Raw genomic sequence first — 15,715 nt, 5'->3', positions numbered from 1 at the left:
TGTAAGACCACGCTACCCTTGATGGCTGCACACTGACTGGCTGCAGTTGGTCTGCGTTAACGGTTTCAGTGACGTATTCTCACTCAAAATGTGCAAAATCAGCTGCAGCTGACGCAAGATAGACAACCATGCTGATACCAGCCCCAACTGGTTTTAAGTTGGCTACCAGCTTGACCAGCTTACCAGCTAGAGCTGGGTTTTCCACTAGGGTCTGGAGCGGAATTTATTTTTAGACAACGCGCGGTCCTGTATGACTCTGGCACATCGATACTACGATGGTGATTAACAATAATGCTAATAAATCCTGGCTTTGTGTATGGAAGTGGTTGCTCTCTTATTTTTCTGCTTTCCTTCCACAGGCTTTGTGATTGAGTATGAGGCTTTTATGTGCTCAAGGCCTTATTTCTTATTTATTGCAATCTACGAATAGTAACTTCAATGCTTTTTTTTTAAGTGCTTGTAGTTAGCGCAATGCCTTTTTTAAAACGGTACGGGATTTGTCATGTTTGTTGTGCTATTCATTTCTGCCTGCAAGGCTGCTAAAATAAAAGCTCTTCATTCAGGCTGCCTACAGCATTTCATTGTGTGTTCTGAGAACCTCATGGGATTGTTTTAGCGTATTGATTTTGTTGTACTTTGTAATCACATTCCATAACACTAATCGTCGGCCTTGGGGTAATTGGAATTTTCTCCTATTTGTTTAGGTGGGAAGGAAATCACGAATAAAGAAGAACTGAAGCTTGTTCAGTGGTCAACATGGACCTGTGTTCTGGGCCCAGAAGTGAACGGAATATGGCCCAAATATTCCGACATCAATGATATAAATTCAGTAGACGCAAACTTCAACAGCCACGTTTTAGTTACGGCCGATGATTATGGATTAGTAAAGCTTTTTCGCTATCCTTGTTTAAAGAAAGGTAAGAGCCCTTTATGTTTTCTTTGCTAAATTCAATTTAGCTTGACGTTTTTTCTACTTGGATCGCCAGTAAGTACTTTCCCGCAGTTCGGCTTTGCCCTCGTCCTGGATCATTCCTGCAGCCCAGCTGGAGGATACCGAGAACCGCCTGCAGTGGTCTCTCTGGCCACCTGGCAGGCAGGGATGCCCCTGACTGACTGGCCCACTCTGTGCCCCTTCTGGACTGCTCAGGGCTGGTGTCAGGGGTGCGCAAGTGCATCCGAGCCAGGGCTTGATGTTGGTGCCAACCGAAAAGTGAAAAAACAGGCAGGAGTGGCCTTTACATTGTGCCCTGGAGCCCTGGTAAAGATAGTGTGAGATGTGGCTCTGCTAGTGGGTGCCTTTAGGCACTGGTGAGGTTGTAAGAGTCACCCTGCTATCCTATCCACACAGAGGAAGTGTGCAGTGTAAATGTGGGTAAATATGTGGGTGCAGAGAAATGAAATGGAATATCTTTGACTTCTCTCTCCACTTCACTGCTATCAATTTAAATCATTCCAAGCTAAGTCATGCACAAAAGGATTTTTGTGGCATTGCTAGCGCAGGGACACATGACGTTAACACGCTGTGACTTCACCTCTGTGGATGTGGGGAGTATTTCTGAAATCGAGGTAATTGGTCCAGCTTTGTCCTGGAGAGTATTTCTGAAATTGAGGTTATTGGTCCAGTTTCTTCCTGGGGAATATTCCTGAAATCCAGGTTATTGGTCCCGTTTTTTTCCTACAGATTTCCATCTGTGTTTCTTTTGTGGGGCTGCTTTGGGTGACGTCCTTCGTTGCTTTCTGTCTCCTAGGTGCAAAGTTTAAAAAATATTTAGGCCATTCTGCTCATATAACCAATGTGAGGTGGTCACATGATTACCAGTGGGTTATTACTATTGGTGGAGCTGACCACTCTGTGTTCCAGTGGAAGTTTGTCCCTGAAAGAAAAGCAAAGGATGCTCTTCACATAGCTCCTCAAGGTAGGTCAGCATCCCCTCAGTGTTGCAGTGTGGTGCTTTGTTGATGGTATTAAGTAAATGCAGTACCAATTTACTCTGTGAATGGTACTGACGTGTGGTAATAAGAAATATGGCTTCATTTCTCTCCCTTTAACATATCTTGGTTTTGTGCAAGGGTGAGAGGATAAAATACATATAAATAGGAAGGAGGGATCCCAAACATGGAAATTTAATTGTTATTATGGTTTAAAAAATCAGTTTATGCATATGTGTCTTGGGAATATCCCTATGAGGGTCTGCACTCCACGATGCAGGTTTTTAAAAGAAGTGTGGTCAGAAACAGTGTGTTAACAAAAACCTGAAAGGACATGATTCTTTGTTTCTTTAAGTTGAGCTTGTCCATTCGGAAAATTAATTCAATTGGAAAAGACACTATTTGTGGAGTCATGGTTCACTGGACCTTATTCCACTAGAGGCCAATTACACTGCAAAGTGCTTTTCTCTAATTATCTTTCTTCCAGTTTCTGAGGTGCTTTTTATAATGGGTCATGTTGTGAGCGTGTTTAGCACACAACAGTCCAGTGCCTCTGTATTTCCGTGTATCAGCAGTTCTCAGTGTCAGCTTGAGTAATGGGACTCTGTGAACTGCGTTTGCCCATTTGCACACTGATGGGCTACTTGATGAATTGGAGATGCCATTCAGGTGGGATCTCATCTGTAAATGACTCTATCATGGCTGGATTTAACTTTAGGGAATTTGGCAACACTGTCCCTTGAATGAGAGTGGGTGTTAAAACCTTAGGTATGAAAACAGTGTGCATTCATATAGTACATATAAGCTATGGATACAACATAATCAAGTGTGGTACTGTATGTGGTATTTCATTAAATTGCTAAGTTACTCTTTCTGTCCTAAGAAAAGAAAGGCTGTTCTGAAGATATGGAAAGTTTTAATAAGATGAAAGCTAAGACATTTATAAAGAAATCAGCATAAGTCTCAAGAAGAAATTTCTCAAGAAGAAAATCCTCAGGACTAGACTGGACTTCAGATGATCTCGCTTACAGTATTTCAAATCTTGCAAAGTATCCATTCACCCGTCCATCCATTTTTAAACCACTTCTTGCAATTCAGGGTCGTAGAGGAGCCGGAGCCTATCCTGGCAAGCAATGGGCACAAGGCAGGCAGGGTACCCCCGGGGCAGGATGCCAGTCTGTCGCAGGGCAGCAAATCAAGCTAGAAATTTAAAAATGTAATTTCAAATTTGATCTGAAAGTGTCAGAGTCAGAGAGTGAGTGGAAGACAGCATAGCATGTTGGAAGAACAGTCAACCTCTTGCTGGAGAAGTTTCAGAACTATTTCTGCTCCCTTACAATGAGGATGTCTGTCCGTGCAGTGCAAACATCGAAAATCCCAAGCGGAAGGGGTTTAGAATTTGCGAGCTTTGAGCTGGGTTTAAGGCTTGTCTTGTACTTTGCGATCGCAGAAACCTTAGTGGACTCCAACAGCGAAGAGTCAGACTCCGACCAGTCCGACGTGCCTGAGATGGACTCAGAGATCGAGCAAGAGACACAACTCACATATCGCCGGCAGGTGTGTCTGCTGTGCCCCTAGGTCACTGGGCACTTTCTTGCATCTTCTTGCATGATATCACTGTTGTGCTTTCCATTCTGTACTGCTTCAAGACGGAACTCTAAACAGACCCGTGTAATCCACCTGCTATGATTTTAGTACAGTGCATTGTGTTGCGTTGTGTTACACCCCAACTCCAGTAGTTAAGACTACTGTATGTTGTTCAACAGTAGGACAAACTGTTGATGTTTTTCAAGTAGTGAAATTCACTGCTCTCATCTTGCATTCTCCCTTCCTAGATACAGATCTGCCTCCTACAAGAGGCACCAGACCAGCAGACACAGCACTGTCTGAGCAGATCAGCCTTGTCCCAGTAGTCAGAAACACAGGCTGCTTTTTAATGAGCCACAAGGAGAATTCCATGGGCTTTCACAGATACAGTATGATTAAGACCAAACGTGTCCCTTTTCCAAGAAGCGCCTGCTTCTGTAATGCTGTTTGTGATTCAGTGCAATTGCCCGAAGCCTGCCCTTTAATTCAGCCTGTCTTATAGATTAAAAAGCTGTAGTAAAAAATATATATGGGCTTGTTATAATTCCATTAGCCCTCGGTCTTGAAAATTGTATCCTCTCATAAAAAGATGTGACTTAGAGTAGCCATGATTAACTCTTTCCCCTTAAAGAACAAAGTCTTCTTGATTTGGTATGATAATCTCACTAAGAAATCGCAATGGTAAAAACAAAAATATATAATGTTAAACAGTTGCTCGAAAATATTGGTTTTCTTTCTGGTCTTTAAGGTGTAGCGATACATTTGAAAATGTGGAATATACTATACCGCTGTGTGTTTGATAAAGAACAGAAGATCTGTACCTAAAAAGACGTACATAAATATTTGAATATAAATATTCAGTAAACGGAGAAGTGTGCGCTGTGGTTTTTTCCCCTCATCCAGGTTTACAAAGAAGATCTACCTCAGCTTAAAGAGCAATGCAAAGACAAACACAGAGGCACCTCAACGAAGAAAAGGGAGAGAGCCCCAGGCAGCACTGTCAGACTGCACTTTGTGCACGGGTGAGAGGAGAAAAGACATCCCAACAGACCGTGGTCTGGCAGGGAGACTCAAAGCTTCAAAAATACTCCTTTGAGCCTTTTTCCTGAGTAGGAGCTGGCCTCTTGCTGGCTTCAAAGCCTCTGAAAGTCTTACAAATGACTTGAATTTGATCAGTTTTTGTTTTCCCATTTTTATTGATGTTTCCCTCTTCGCAAATACTAATCTTGGTTAATATTAATCAGCATTAATTCTGGTTTAAATTTGTTGTGTCAACTTTAAATATAAAAATAATGTACTATCAAAATAACCCGTGTATATTATATATGATTTATATTTTTTCCTTGCTGCTAATTCTCCTCAATGTGAAGAAAGACTTGGATGTAATGAACAAATGCTAATTCTGCCCGGCAGAACTGATTCTTTCCTATATTATATGGCAGTGTGCTAGTGGTTAGTGCTTATCTTCTCCAAAAACTCTGCACATTTGCTATTCTTTTCTGTGAACTGCTTTCCTATATTTTGCTGTGAATGTCAATAGTATGATGGTGGAGTACAACAGATTTTTTTGGAGATTGCAAATTAAAACCCTGCTGGGATTTGGGGAAAAATGACTTTTTCAGAGACAGTGAAAGCATGGCCCCAGAAATTAACTGCATTCCTCCTTTTACACAGGTCTGTGATCAGCTTTTTCAGATAGCTGCTGACTTCAGTGATAGGAGCTAATTAATTCAGCACTTAACACTGGGTATTAGGTTTCCTTTAGATTGTATACTGTATATAATGCTTTTACTGCCTAAAGGGGTTTATATATACTCAAAAGGGAGTGAAATGTGGTGAGTTTTCTCAATCGATCGGGCACGAGTCCATGAAAGCACTCTTTCACGCTGATGTAAAAAAATAGGACTAGCGTTTGCTTTTTCTGCTCGTGTGCTCCATGCTGCACTTAGCCTAATCCTACACAGCTAGAGTCACTAACAATCTCCAGTCCAGACTGAATGATTTGACGCCTGTGTAGTGAGCTGCTCTGATAGACTGCTCCAGTGCACGTCACGGTCAAAGCTTCATGAGAACGGTCATGTCGGGTTTTAGCAGTTATTCATCGGAATTAGCGTTTACTTAGCTTCAGAAGCCTGGATCTATTGCTCATGAACGTTTTCTGGCATATATTGTGGTACAGTACATGTGTTGTAATAGTTCAGGTGGGCAGCTGCGTCAGCATGCGTAGGCTGCAAAGGAACAAGTAATAGGTTTATTCCATGCTGAAAAGAGAAGAGAGAAAAGGCAACGTTTCACCCGGCACCCGAAGAAGGCTCCACAGCTGAAACGTTGTGTTTTCTTTAAATACAAATTATTCGCTCGTGCATCACATTACATCAGTCTTTGCAGTGACTAGTGAGCAGGAAGGGCTGCTTCATGTCTCAGTTTGCACAAACTCTAGCTCTTGTCTGAGGTGAGACTAGGGGTTTGCGACAATATTGTGATTACACAGTTCTTTCGCAAAGTTTACGATTTTGTGCTCATTTCAGAATTTGTAAAATTTTTGCGATACTGTCAGTTCATTTATTTTGTTACTGAGATTTAATAACCAGTCTGAGAAATTAGGACTGCAGTTCCCCCCTAAGTTAATAAAAGCACTTTTGTTCCGGGCAGCAAAAGAAAAACGAAATAGCGCAGGATGTGTTATCATTCTTCACATGAATACCAGCATGAGAGCATGAGAGGTTACAAAGGAAAAAGAGGCCATTCAGCTCATGTACTGTAGCTCATTTGACTGCTGCAGAGTCGATTTGACCTTTTCAGGGTATCGGCTTCAACAACAGGACTGGGTAGATTGTTCCGGTCTCCCGCGTCCCTTTTGTAGCAAGTACCTCAGATTCTAATTTCAATTGCACTTTCCTGCAGTCTGTGTTTCCCTTTTCAAGTCCACTCAGCCGACTGTCAGTGCCTTCAAGGATTTCAAATCCTTGACTCGGGTCCCATCAGAGTCTTCTCTGTTCAAGACTGAAATGATCAAGCTCTTTTAGGCCGTCAGTGCAGGGCACGCCTTCAAACCTGAGAATGTATGGGTTCACTCATCTCTAAATATATCCCATAGAAGCAGTATCTTTTTTGTAATGCGGTGATCAACATTGTGCGCGGTATTATAAACGAGTGCACTGTGTGCCGTCACAAGTCTGATCTTCAGTGCCTGCAGGTTCTCTTTATTGACTCTGCATGCGTGTGTTTTTCCAATAACCCAGATACCGGGGCTATGACTGCAGGAGTAACCTGTTTTACACGCAGACTGGAGAGATTGTGTACCACGTGGCTGCAGTGGGGGTGGTGTACAATCGACAGCAGAACACACAGCGTTTTTACCTCGGGCACGATGATGACATCCTCTGCCTGGCAATCCACCCTCTCAAGGACTATGTAGCAACAGGCCAGGTAAGACTACAGTAATACCCAGCAAAGCCACCTGGTAGCATTGAAATATGTGATGAAAAGCACACTGTGTTTATTCTGAAATGCATTTGATCAGTGGGAGATTTTTTTTCGTGTGTTTCAGATAAGATGTACACATTTTCCTGTGTTTTTTTTTAACCAGGTGGGTCGAGATTCTTCTATTCACATATGGGACACCGAGGTGCTGAAACCCCTGTCTGTTCTGAAGGGATATCACCAGTATGGCGTTTGTGGTGTGGATTTTTCAGGTAATGCATTTGCAGCTTTAAAACAGAAATGGCTTTTTCTCCTTGTAGTTGACTGCTGCATAATGCCGTTCCTGTTTGCTTATCTTTGTGGCTTATAATGGCTAAAGAGAAACTGCTAAAAGAATAGAAATGCTTCTCTGGTAATCTCCCTGACATTCAGGCTTTGCTTTTACTGCAGTGAGAAGGAAAGAAATACATTTGATTATTATAAGATGTGATTCAGGCCTTCTGTGCCTTACAGAAGGGCATTCTGAAGCTTTGTTGTGTAGTTGTTCTTGTAGGTTCTTTTGTGTCACCAATGTGATTCTTACTTCTTAGGCAAGAAAGATACTATTTGTCGCTCTAAACGTTCTATCTGGCAAACATATCCGGAGGGCCTATAGTGACATTATGACCAAATGATGGAGCTAATGAAGAGACAGAAGCAATGCAGTGCTGTTGTTAATTAAGATGACCAAAAATTACCACAGAAATGCTGCATGAAATGCAGATTTTAGTTTGGGCCAAAATAAATTTTGCCTTAACCCAGTGTGTGGAAACAGAAATCTCATGTTTGAAACACTCACTACGGTTGGTAGTATGTTCACATTTAACAAGTACAGCCTTGTGCTCGCATGTTCCTGGAGCTGTGCGGCGTGTCTGCTAACAGACGACTCTGGAGCTGCTCAAGTATGTTTTGAAATCCTGAAGAGCGCAGTGACGAACATGACACACACAGGACGTGTCCCGTTCATGACTGGTAGTTTACTGTTCGACCTTGTCCAGGCCTAGATACGCCTGACGGGGTCTTCACAGTCAATGAACCAAAAGCTCTGACAGTATGCTGGGCTAACTGGTTTCAATTTCACTGGAGAACAATAGGTTTTGTTCCCATTACCTTTTTTTTAGACATTTACAAGGAACATAGCAACACAGGGCTGTTGTGACAGGAATGTAAACAAACGGAGGCTTTTTATGGGGTGTACTGTAAGGACCCCTTAACAAGAAAGCTGAACGTGCTCCTTTGGGTGAGCGCTGAAAGGGAGGGTGTGTTTTGAGTGCTGGTCTCACTGTATGACCTGGCTGTTTGTCCTTAGCGGATGGCAAGCGCTTGGCTTCAGTGGGGCTGGATGACAACCACACTCTTGTTCTGTGGGACTGGAGGAAGGGAGAGAAGCTCTCGGCAGTCAGGTGGGAAATGTACCTCTTCACCCCCATCGTCGTGAGCGACATTGTTTTTGTTAATGGCTGAGCTTCGTTGTTCTCCAGAGTTATTTTAGTTTGGGAGTTCTCTTATGTGTTTTATCATCTGGTGGACTTTGAAATGTACAATAATTGCATTTGCATTTGTAATAGGTGTATAATTGATTTTTTTCCCTTCACTGTGTGCCTAAACCCTGAGCTATTTGGAAACTCCATCGTCTTTTTGCTTGACAGAAGGCGTTTCATTCTTAAACGGACTATGGGTCATTGTATGTGAGAAAGAATAAAATATTAATATTTTTTAATGAACACATCTTTCACAACTGCTGCGTTCACATTTAGATCCTATATGACTATCTGTGGAAGTGGCTCTTACTATGCTGCGAGAAATATTATCCACTGAGCACCACCAAGTTTAACACCATAATTTATCCACGAGCTGCAAATTGAGTATCTCATATGTGCTGGTGATTGATTAAAAGGAAGCTCCCTGCTGACTTTCAATCCATTCTTTCTAAGACAGCTCCACTTAACTCTGCCATAACAAAAGCTGAAAGATTAATTCTGCTGATCTTTCTGATCTCTGACAGGATGTGCCCGGATTTGTTCTTTTTTGTGGTGTTTCCTTATTGGATATCATTTTTGCCAGTATTACACAGCCTGGAGTGGGCTGTCATAACCAGAAACATTTAAAGACAGGTTCTGATAAAGCAGACACACAAAACAGCTGTAGGGTAAAGAGTGTGTGTTCTTTAAATAAACTGCAAAGAAACTAAACGACGCTACAAAACAAAAAACAAATGTCTGAGCTCCTTTTTGAATTTGAAACAAGACTTCTTCAGTTTCCTCGATGGACAACTGGGAAGCTAAGCAGTTTACTAGCAACAAAATGCGCATGTCAAAAACTCACAAAAAGTCCACCAGTCATTCTCTCAGTCAGTCGTTTTCTTCTTTCTCTCTCTCCTTCTCAGAGAATCTGTATTCTACAAACGGCTTGTATTGACTTACTCTGGAAGCCTTAGCCTTGGTTTTTAAACTCTCACCCTACACGTGAACTACTTGTCATGTAGTTCTGACAAGAATCTCCATCTTGCCTTAATCTACTTCCCTCTCACACCCAGCTTGAGAGATTTTAGGTATCCTGTCACAGATCAGTTTAAAATTCACAAAGGAAGGTGGTCTTTAAGTCTAAAGCATTGACCAGCGAGATTATTAAATAGCGTAGCTATGCATGGATTATTTAATTGATCAATTAAGTAAGTAAAACTCTGAAAGTTTATGTTATAGCAGACTCCTGTGTTCTGTTGGTGAATTGTATTGTACAACAGCTGCAACCAACACGATTCATAAGGAGCTGGAAGTTTTAGTAATCTATTTTACAGACACCTGTTGGCAGTAGTCTAATGTGGTCAGTGCTAAACTAGTCAGAGAGACTTGTCAAGCACAATGCAAGCTGGAGTTGGTACACTGAGGAGCCCTGTAGATAACTACAGAGGGGATCTTTCCCCAGGATCTAAGCTGCAAAACTGCTGGCATCTCTCTTACCTGAATAATTCCTTTGGCACAGATTATAGGTTTGCCAAATTTGCCATTGAACAATCTGAAAATTGTATGATTATGCTCTGCTTCATTATTTGAAGTGTCATCTGACTGTTAATTTATTTTTCTAGAGGGAGCAAGGACAAGATTTTTGTCGTCAAAATAAATCCATACATGCCAGAGAAGCTTGTCACAGCTGGAGTGAAGCACATGAAATTCTGGCACAAAGCAGGTATGGCTCAAATAGCATAACTCTGTATTTGATTAAGTTGATCTTTTTTTTTAGAAAAGCAGTTCACACATTCTTACTTATCCACAATAAAGAATGCAGTCAGATTTGTCCGATAACAAAAATGCCTATCTAAAAGTGGGGAGCTATGTCAGCATGTATTGGCCACAAAGGAACAAGTTAAACGTTATTAGTTTTAATTTTGATAAAGGGGCGCTGTAATATCGCATTGAACGGTGAGGGTCTGTGTTTTGTTGCAGGCGGGGGGCTGATAGGGAGAAAAGGCCATGTGGGGAAGATGGAGACCATGATGTGTGCTGTGTACGGGTGGACAGAGGAGATGGTCTTCTCAGGAACCTGCACTGGAGACCTCTGCATCTGGAGGGACATGTACCTCATCAAAACCGTCAAGGCTCATGATGGGCCTGTGTTCAGCATGCATGCACTGGAAAAGGCAAGAAGATTCTCTTAGGCAAGGGTGTGAATGAACTGTTCTTTTTTTAAATACCTCTGAAGGTCCTGGCACCACCTTCTCCCCTTGCACTTGTCCTGTAATCCTCGTGCCTTATTGTGGCATAACCTACGGTTTTTGGTCAAGACCTCCTACTGGCTCTGGTCCTGTGGTCCTGAAGTGTTGAGATGCTGCAACAGGGAAAGTGCTGTTTGGCTCTGAACATCCGCGCCCCTTGTCTTTCCCTCAGGGGTTTGTCACAGGAGGGAAGGATGGAGTTGTCGCTCTCTGGGATGACACCTTTGAACGATGCCTCAAGACGTATGCCATCAAGAGATCTGTGCTTGCTCCGGGTTCCAAAGGTACAGTGTGTGCATGTTCGCCTAATAGGACTAATTTATCGGTGGCAGTAGTTGGAAGGCACAAGTCAGTCAGGAGTATTCTTTTAAATCTCATATTTTGAATCTGTCTGAGCAAATGCCAGGACCAGTTAGGATTTCATTTCAACTATTGCAGCTATATATTGCAATACTATATATTTATTTACTGCACTATCTACTGTATATGTAGACTTTATAGTTTATACCCAGTATTTTGTAATGTATTATAAAGAATTTGTACCTTGAACTTGTTGCTAACTAATTCAAGGCACGTCAACAAGTTACACATCTAATTGGGGGGAAAAACCCCACAAAAGACTCTTTTCTGAAGTACAGTGTCAATAACCAGCCTGTCCAAAAACCTGCCTGAAGAGTTTGTGTTCGTGTTTGAAGCACTGCAGTCCGGAATTGTTCGGAAACCCTCTCCTCTGGTGGGCTTGCTTTCAGGTCTGCTGCTGGAAGACAACCCCTCCATTCGAGCCATCTCTCTGGGTCATGGCCACATACTGGTCGGCACCAAGAACGGGGAGATCTTGGAGGTGGACAAAAGTGGACCGATAACACTGCTCGTTCAGGTGAAGACGAGGATTCGTTCGGAGATATTTTCTTTTTTTCCTCATGTGCATCATCTGGGGCATCTTTTAGCTGAAGGAGGCAGTTATCATTCCAGTCTAAGTCCAGCTTGATTGCTAAGCCCAACGTAGCTTACTACTGGAAACATTGTGGCACTCCACTAATAAAAGGGCTTCAGATCAGGCCAGGCTGATATGCTTCTAGGACAGCTTTGGTTTATACCAGAAGTCTCAGATCATACACAAGCTAGCAAAGCTTGGACAGTTAGATCTGTAGATTTACCGCATTCCGGTGAAATAATGCCTGGAGGGGACAGAATAAGGAGCCAGCTCTTGGTCTGATAATGGGAGGGTTTCTGTGCTGTAATCCAACAGACCCTCTCAACAGAAAGTAGAGCACTACCCTCTTCCTGTCCTGGAATGTCCTTGGCCTGTTATTGCCCCCTGCTTGGGTAATTAATTGCCCCTTCAAATGCTTTAGGGCAAGTAACCCACTTTTCCATAAGGTAAACCAGTATGATTGTATGCTTAATTCCAGCATCTGAGTAAGTTTTAATGAAGCAGACCGCAGTTGAAAATGTGGAACAAATGTGTGCTAGAATTTGTATACATTTAAGCATCCTTATTTTTTTTACAAAAATATATTTTTAAAATTTTGTGCAGCTGTTTTCATAAATATTGGACTCACCTAGTGCCTAAGAAACTAAATACAGTACTTCCAGCCTGCTGCTGCAGTTTTATCCATATTTTTTGAAAGGGCACTAAGGTCAGTGTTCCAAATCAGGAGTGACTCATCTGCAAAGGATTTCCTTGCTCAGGCCTGATTTGAATGCACTAAAGACTACTTAAATGACTTGACTGGTGGTCAGAAGCAACTATGAGAGACTCATTAGTATTCTGGCGACGAGTTTCTTGATTGAAATAAGCCCGCGTGTGGTCATTTTACAACTTGGCCCCCTGAGAGACCGTGTATATCCCACCTGCTCATGGGCCCCCTGTCTCTGCCGACATCATCCAACAGGGCCACATGGAGGGGGAAGTGTGGGGCCTGGCCACTCACCCCCACCTACCTCTCTGCGCCACCGTGAGCGACGACAAGACCCTGCGGATATGGGACCTCTCTCCGAGCCACTGCATGCTGGCCGTACGGAAGCTCAAGAAAGGTAAACCGAGTGTCTTTCAAGGAATCTGAGCAACGTCTCGTTCGAGGCCTTGCCTGAAGTGTCCACAGTTCTTCAGCACCACGTGGAGCGCTCAGCAAGCGGAGACGAACACATGGGGTTTGTCATTCAAAAGCGCTAAAAACCTGGAGCGGCTGCCTCCCCTCCTCCAGGAGGACAGTAATGGAGTCCTCTGCGAATCCCTGCTTCCTCGTTTCACGTCATTCAGTCTCGTGCCTCCTGCTGCAGCTCCCCTGTAATGGCGGCACGTGGGCCTGGTCTTGACGGTGCAGGTAAATGCAGCGGCCGGGACCGTGCGGCTCCCCGGTTCCTTGAGAGGGTAACCGGAGGAGTGTCCTGTGTCTTTCCCAGGGGGGCGCTGCTGCTGCTTCTCTCCCGATGGCAAGGCCCTGGCTGTGGGGCTCAACGACGGCAGCTTCATCATCGTCAACGCCGACACGCTGGAGGACCTGGTCTCCTTCCACCACAGGAGGGACGTCCTTTCCGAGATCCGGTTCTCGCCAGGTGAGGGGGAGCAGAATGAGCGGGTCTGGAGCTGCGCAGGGCCCATCACGAGCAGCGTGTGCGTGCTGTACAGTTCAGCGGGTCAGCACCCTCAAAAATATTACAACCGGCTACAAGTATAGCCTTCCCTCTACTTTTTTTTTTCCTTTCCGGAGTTTCCAGGTTTTCTGAATATTAAGTGGGTTTAATGGTGACTGATGGTGAAATGAAGATAGGGGTGGGGTGGGGGTGTTAAAGATTGCAGTAAGGGAAGGGAAGACCCCTGAGGCTAAATCTTCTTCCTTGTGGAGCAAAGCAAACCAGAAGGCTCTCCTCAAATACGCAGCAATCCTATTCGTCTTGCTACACTAAATCAAAGCAGTGACTCCTGAAACTTATTTCTCTGCTGACCGTCATGCGATATTTCAAAGACTGATTTAAGCTTTACTTCCTTGACCTTTATAAATAGTCATCACGTATGTGGATCAGCAAAGCTCCCACTTAGCTGCTAATTTAGACCTCTGTAACTACTGTAGATTTCACAGGTTTGCAGCAGGTAAATATTTGTCAGTTTGTTTTTTGAATGTGACTAACATACACTGTCAATACTCCCTCATAAAGACTCCACAACACAATGAAACAGCCACACAGCAAAGTAACATTTCACTTGAACATAACCAGGACCACTGTTAGTGAGCGGCACTTACACAAAGTCGTTGTGAACTCTCAAGTCCTTAATGGTGTTTATCCATCATTTCCACCTGACTTCTCCCTACCCGGAGCTCTGCTCTTAGCCTTCAACTGAAATGATATCTTGTTAGGAACTGTTACAAATAATCATGTGCCTGTAATTGCACAAATGGTGGGAAAGAGTTATACATCTATAACATTCAGGCGGTGTGGTGGCTCTGTGGCTAAGGATCTGCGCCTGTGGCTGTAAGGTTGCCGGTTCGTATCCCACGGCCGGCAGAGGAATCCTACTCCGTTGGGCCCCTGAGCAAGGCCCTTCACCCCAACTGCTCCAGGGGCGCTGTACAATGGCTGACCCTGCGCTCTGACCCCCAGCTTCTCTCCTTGTGTGTGTGTCTCATGGAGAGCAAGCTCGGGTATGCGAAAAGACAAATGGCCAATAAAGTAATCTTATCTTATCTACATGTTGTTATATTGTGTATATTAACCTGTAGTTGTTACACAAAGAAGCAGCCAGATAAAAACTTCCATGAAGGACATTGCGTGTTGTTTTTGCACATTCGCGGCCCCGCCGCTCCGCTGGGATCGTACTGTCGGAATGCCTGAGGGAAGGAGGCGCTTGTGTTTCGTCAGGTGCCGGGAAGTACCTGGCTGTGGCGTCCTGCGACAGCTTCATCGACATCTACAACGTCATGAGCAGCAAGAGGGTGGGAGTCTGCAAAGGGGCGGTGAGCTACATCACTCATCTGGACTGGGACAAGAGAGGTGTGTGACTGAACGGTCCGTCCCTACCCTACAGCAGGGGGACGCGCGCGAGACTCCAGTTTCTTTTTCCCGAGGAATTTGTTTTTTACACGTATTTTAAACTGAATCTATTGCTGGAGACATTCTCTCCAAAACAAGAAGGCGGCGTACCTGGAACTAATCATCCCAGAATGTGCTTTGTCTGTTCATTTTTTTTTTTTATTTTAACAGGGAAGCTTTTGCAAGTAAACAGTGGTGCTAAAGAACAGTTATTCTTTGAAGCCCCCCGTGGCAAAAAGCAGACGATTCCCGCATCCGAGGTAGGAACAAGCCGAGAACAATCTGGGTGCAGCTGCGGATAATGCGGTTGTCCTACTTTAAAAAACTCCTGAGGACAGTGGTGGAAAAAAAGTGGTTTGGCATTAGTGCGTCCTAGTTTTGAAAAGGTTTGATAAGTCTAATCTTGTCAATTTTGATGTGAGAAGTTACCAGAGAAGGGGACCTCAATTATACTTTTAAACATAAAACTGCAGAAACCACAACTTCACAGTCAAAGGAACATCAAGCTAATCTTGTTCATTTGGTTTCTGGGAGCTTATTGATCCGAGTCTCTTGTTCAGCCATTTTCCTGAAAGAAACCAGGATGTCAGGTGTGACCGTATGGCTGCACAGCTTATTCCCACACCAGTTGGTGTTCCTGCCTGTTCTCACTTTTTTTTTTAACTGCACTTCCCTGTGATTTCTGCTTGTGTCCATAGCATTGACTTCGCCTTGTCACTTTCCTCACAGTCACTGTTCAGGATGAACAGGGATTCAAGGGGTTCTGCCCTGTCAGTGTGGAAGCAGTCAGGGCATTTCTTTACAGAACGTATCATGCTGCTTTACTCTGCACTCCAGAGCAGCAGTATTTCTAATGTGACGACCAAAGCTGTACAGAATATTCAAAATGAGGTGCTACAAGTGCATCACGCAATTTTAACATTGCTTGTCTTGATTTAATTTCTACGTTTTTAACTGTAATCCCAACATTCTGTTTGGCAAGGCGGTGTCTAA

The 15,715-nt window shown here is 43.6% G+C and overlaps 1 protein-coding gene across 2 annotated transcripts in view; it reads left to right on the top strand.

The window, feature by feature from the left end:
* LOC148828080 (echinoderm microtubule-associated protein-like 5) overlaps nt 1-15,715 on the top strand; it is a 68,447-nt gene that overhangs the window by 35,561 nt on the left and 17,171 nt on the right. For both annotated transcript variants that reach the window (XM_088925916.1, XM_088925915.1), the window contains 15 exons: nt 705-917; nt 1,749-1,916; nt 3,380-3,486; nt 4,420-4,538; nt 6,759-6,945; nt 7,106-7,211; nt 8,288-8,381; nt 10,064-10,164; nt 10,422-10,615; nt 10,863-10,974; nt 11,440-11,567; nt 12,586-12,727; nt 13,097-13,249; nt 14,552-14,683; nt 14,894-14,982. In XM_088925916.1, the coding sequence (XP_088782042.1) occupies nt 705-917; nt 1,749-1,916; nt 3,380-3,486; nt 4,420-4,538; nt 6,759-6,945; nt 7,106-7,211; nt 8,288-8,381; nt 10,064-10,164; nt 10,422-10,615; nt 10,863-10,974; nt 11,440-11,567; nt 12,586-12,727; nt 13,097-13,249; nt 14,552-14,683; nt 14,894-14,982 (2,045 nt within the window). The remainder of the gene's footprint in view (nt 1-704; nt 918-1,748; nt 1,917-3,379; nt 3,487-4,419; nt 4,539-6,758; nt 6,946-7,105; nt 7,212-8,287; nt 8,382-10,063; nt 10,165-10,421; nt 10,616-10,862; nt 10,975-11,439; nt 11,568-12,585; nt 12,728-13,096; nt 13,250-14,551; nt 14,684-14,893; nt 14,983-15,715) is intronic.

This window comes from Atractosteus spatula, chromosome 9, assembly GCF_055471065.1.
Source record: "Atractosteus spatula isolate fAtrSpa1 chromosome 9, fAtrSpa1.hap1, whole genome shotgun sequence".
Classification (NCBI taxonomy): Eukaryota; Metazoa; Chordata; class Actinopteri; order Semionotiformes; family Lepisosteidae; genus Atractosteus; species Atractosteus spatula.
This window is presented reverse-complemented; position numbering and strand designations above follow the sequence as displayed.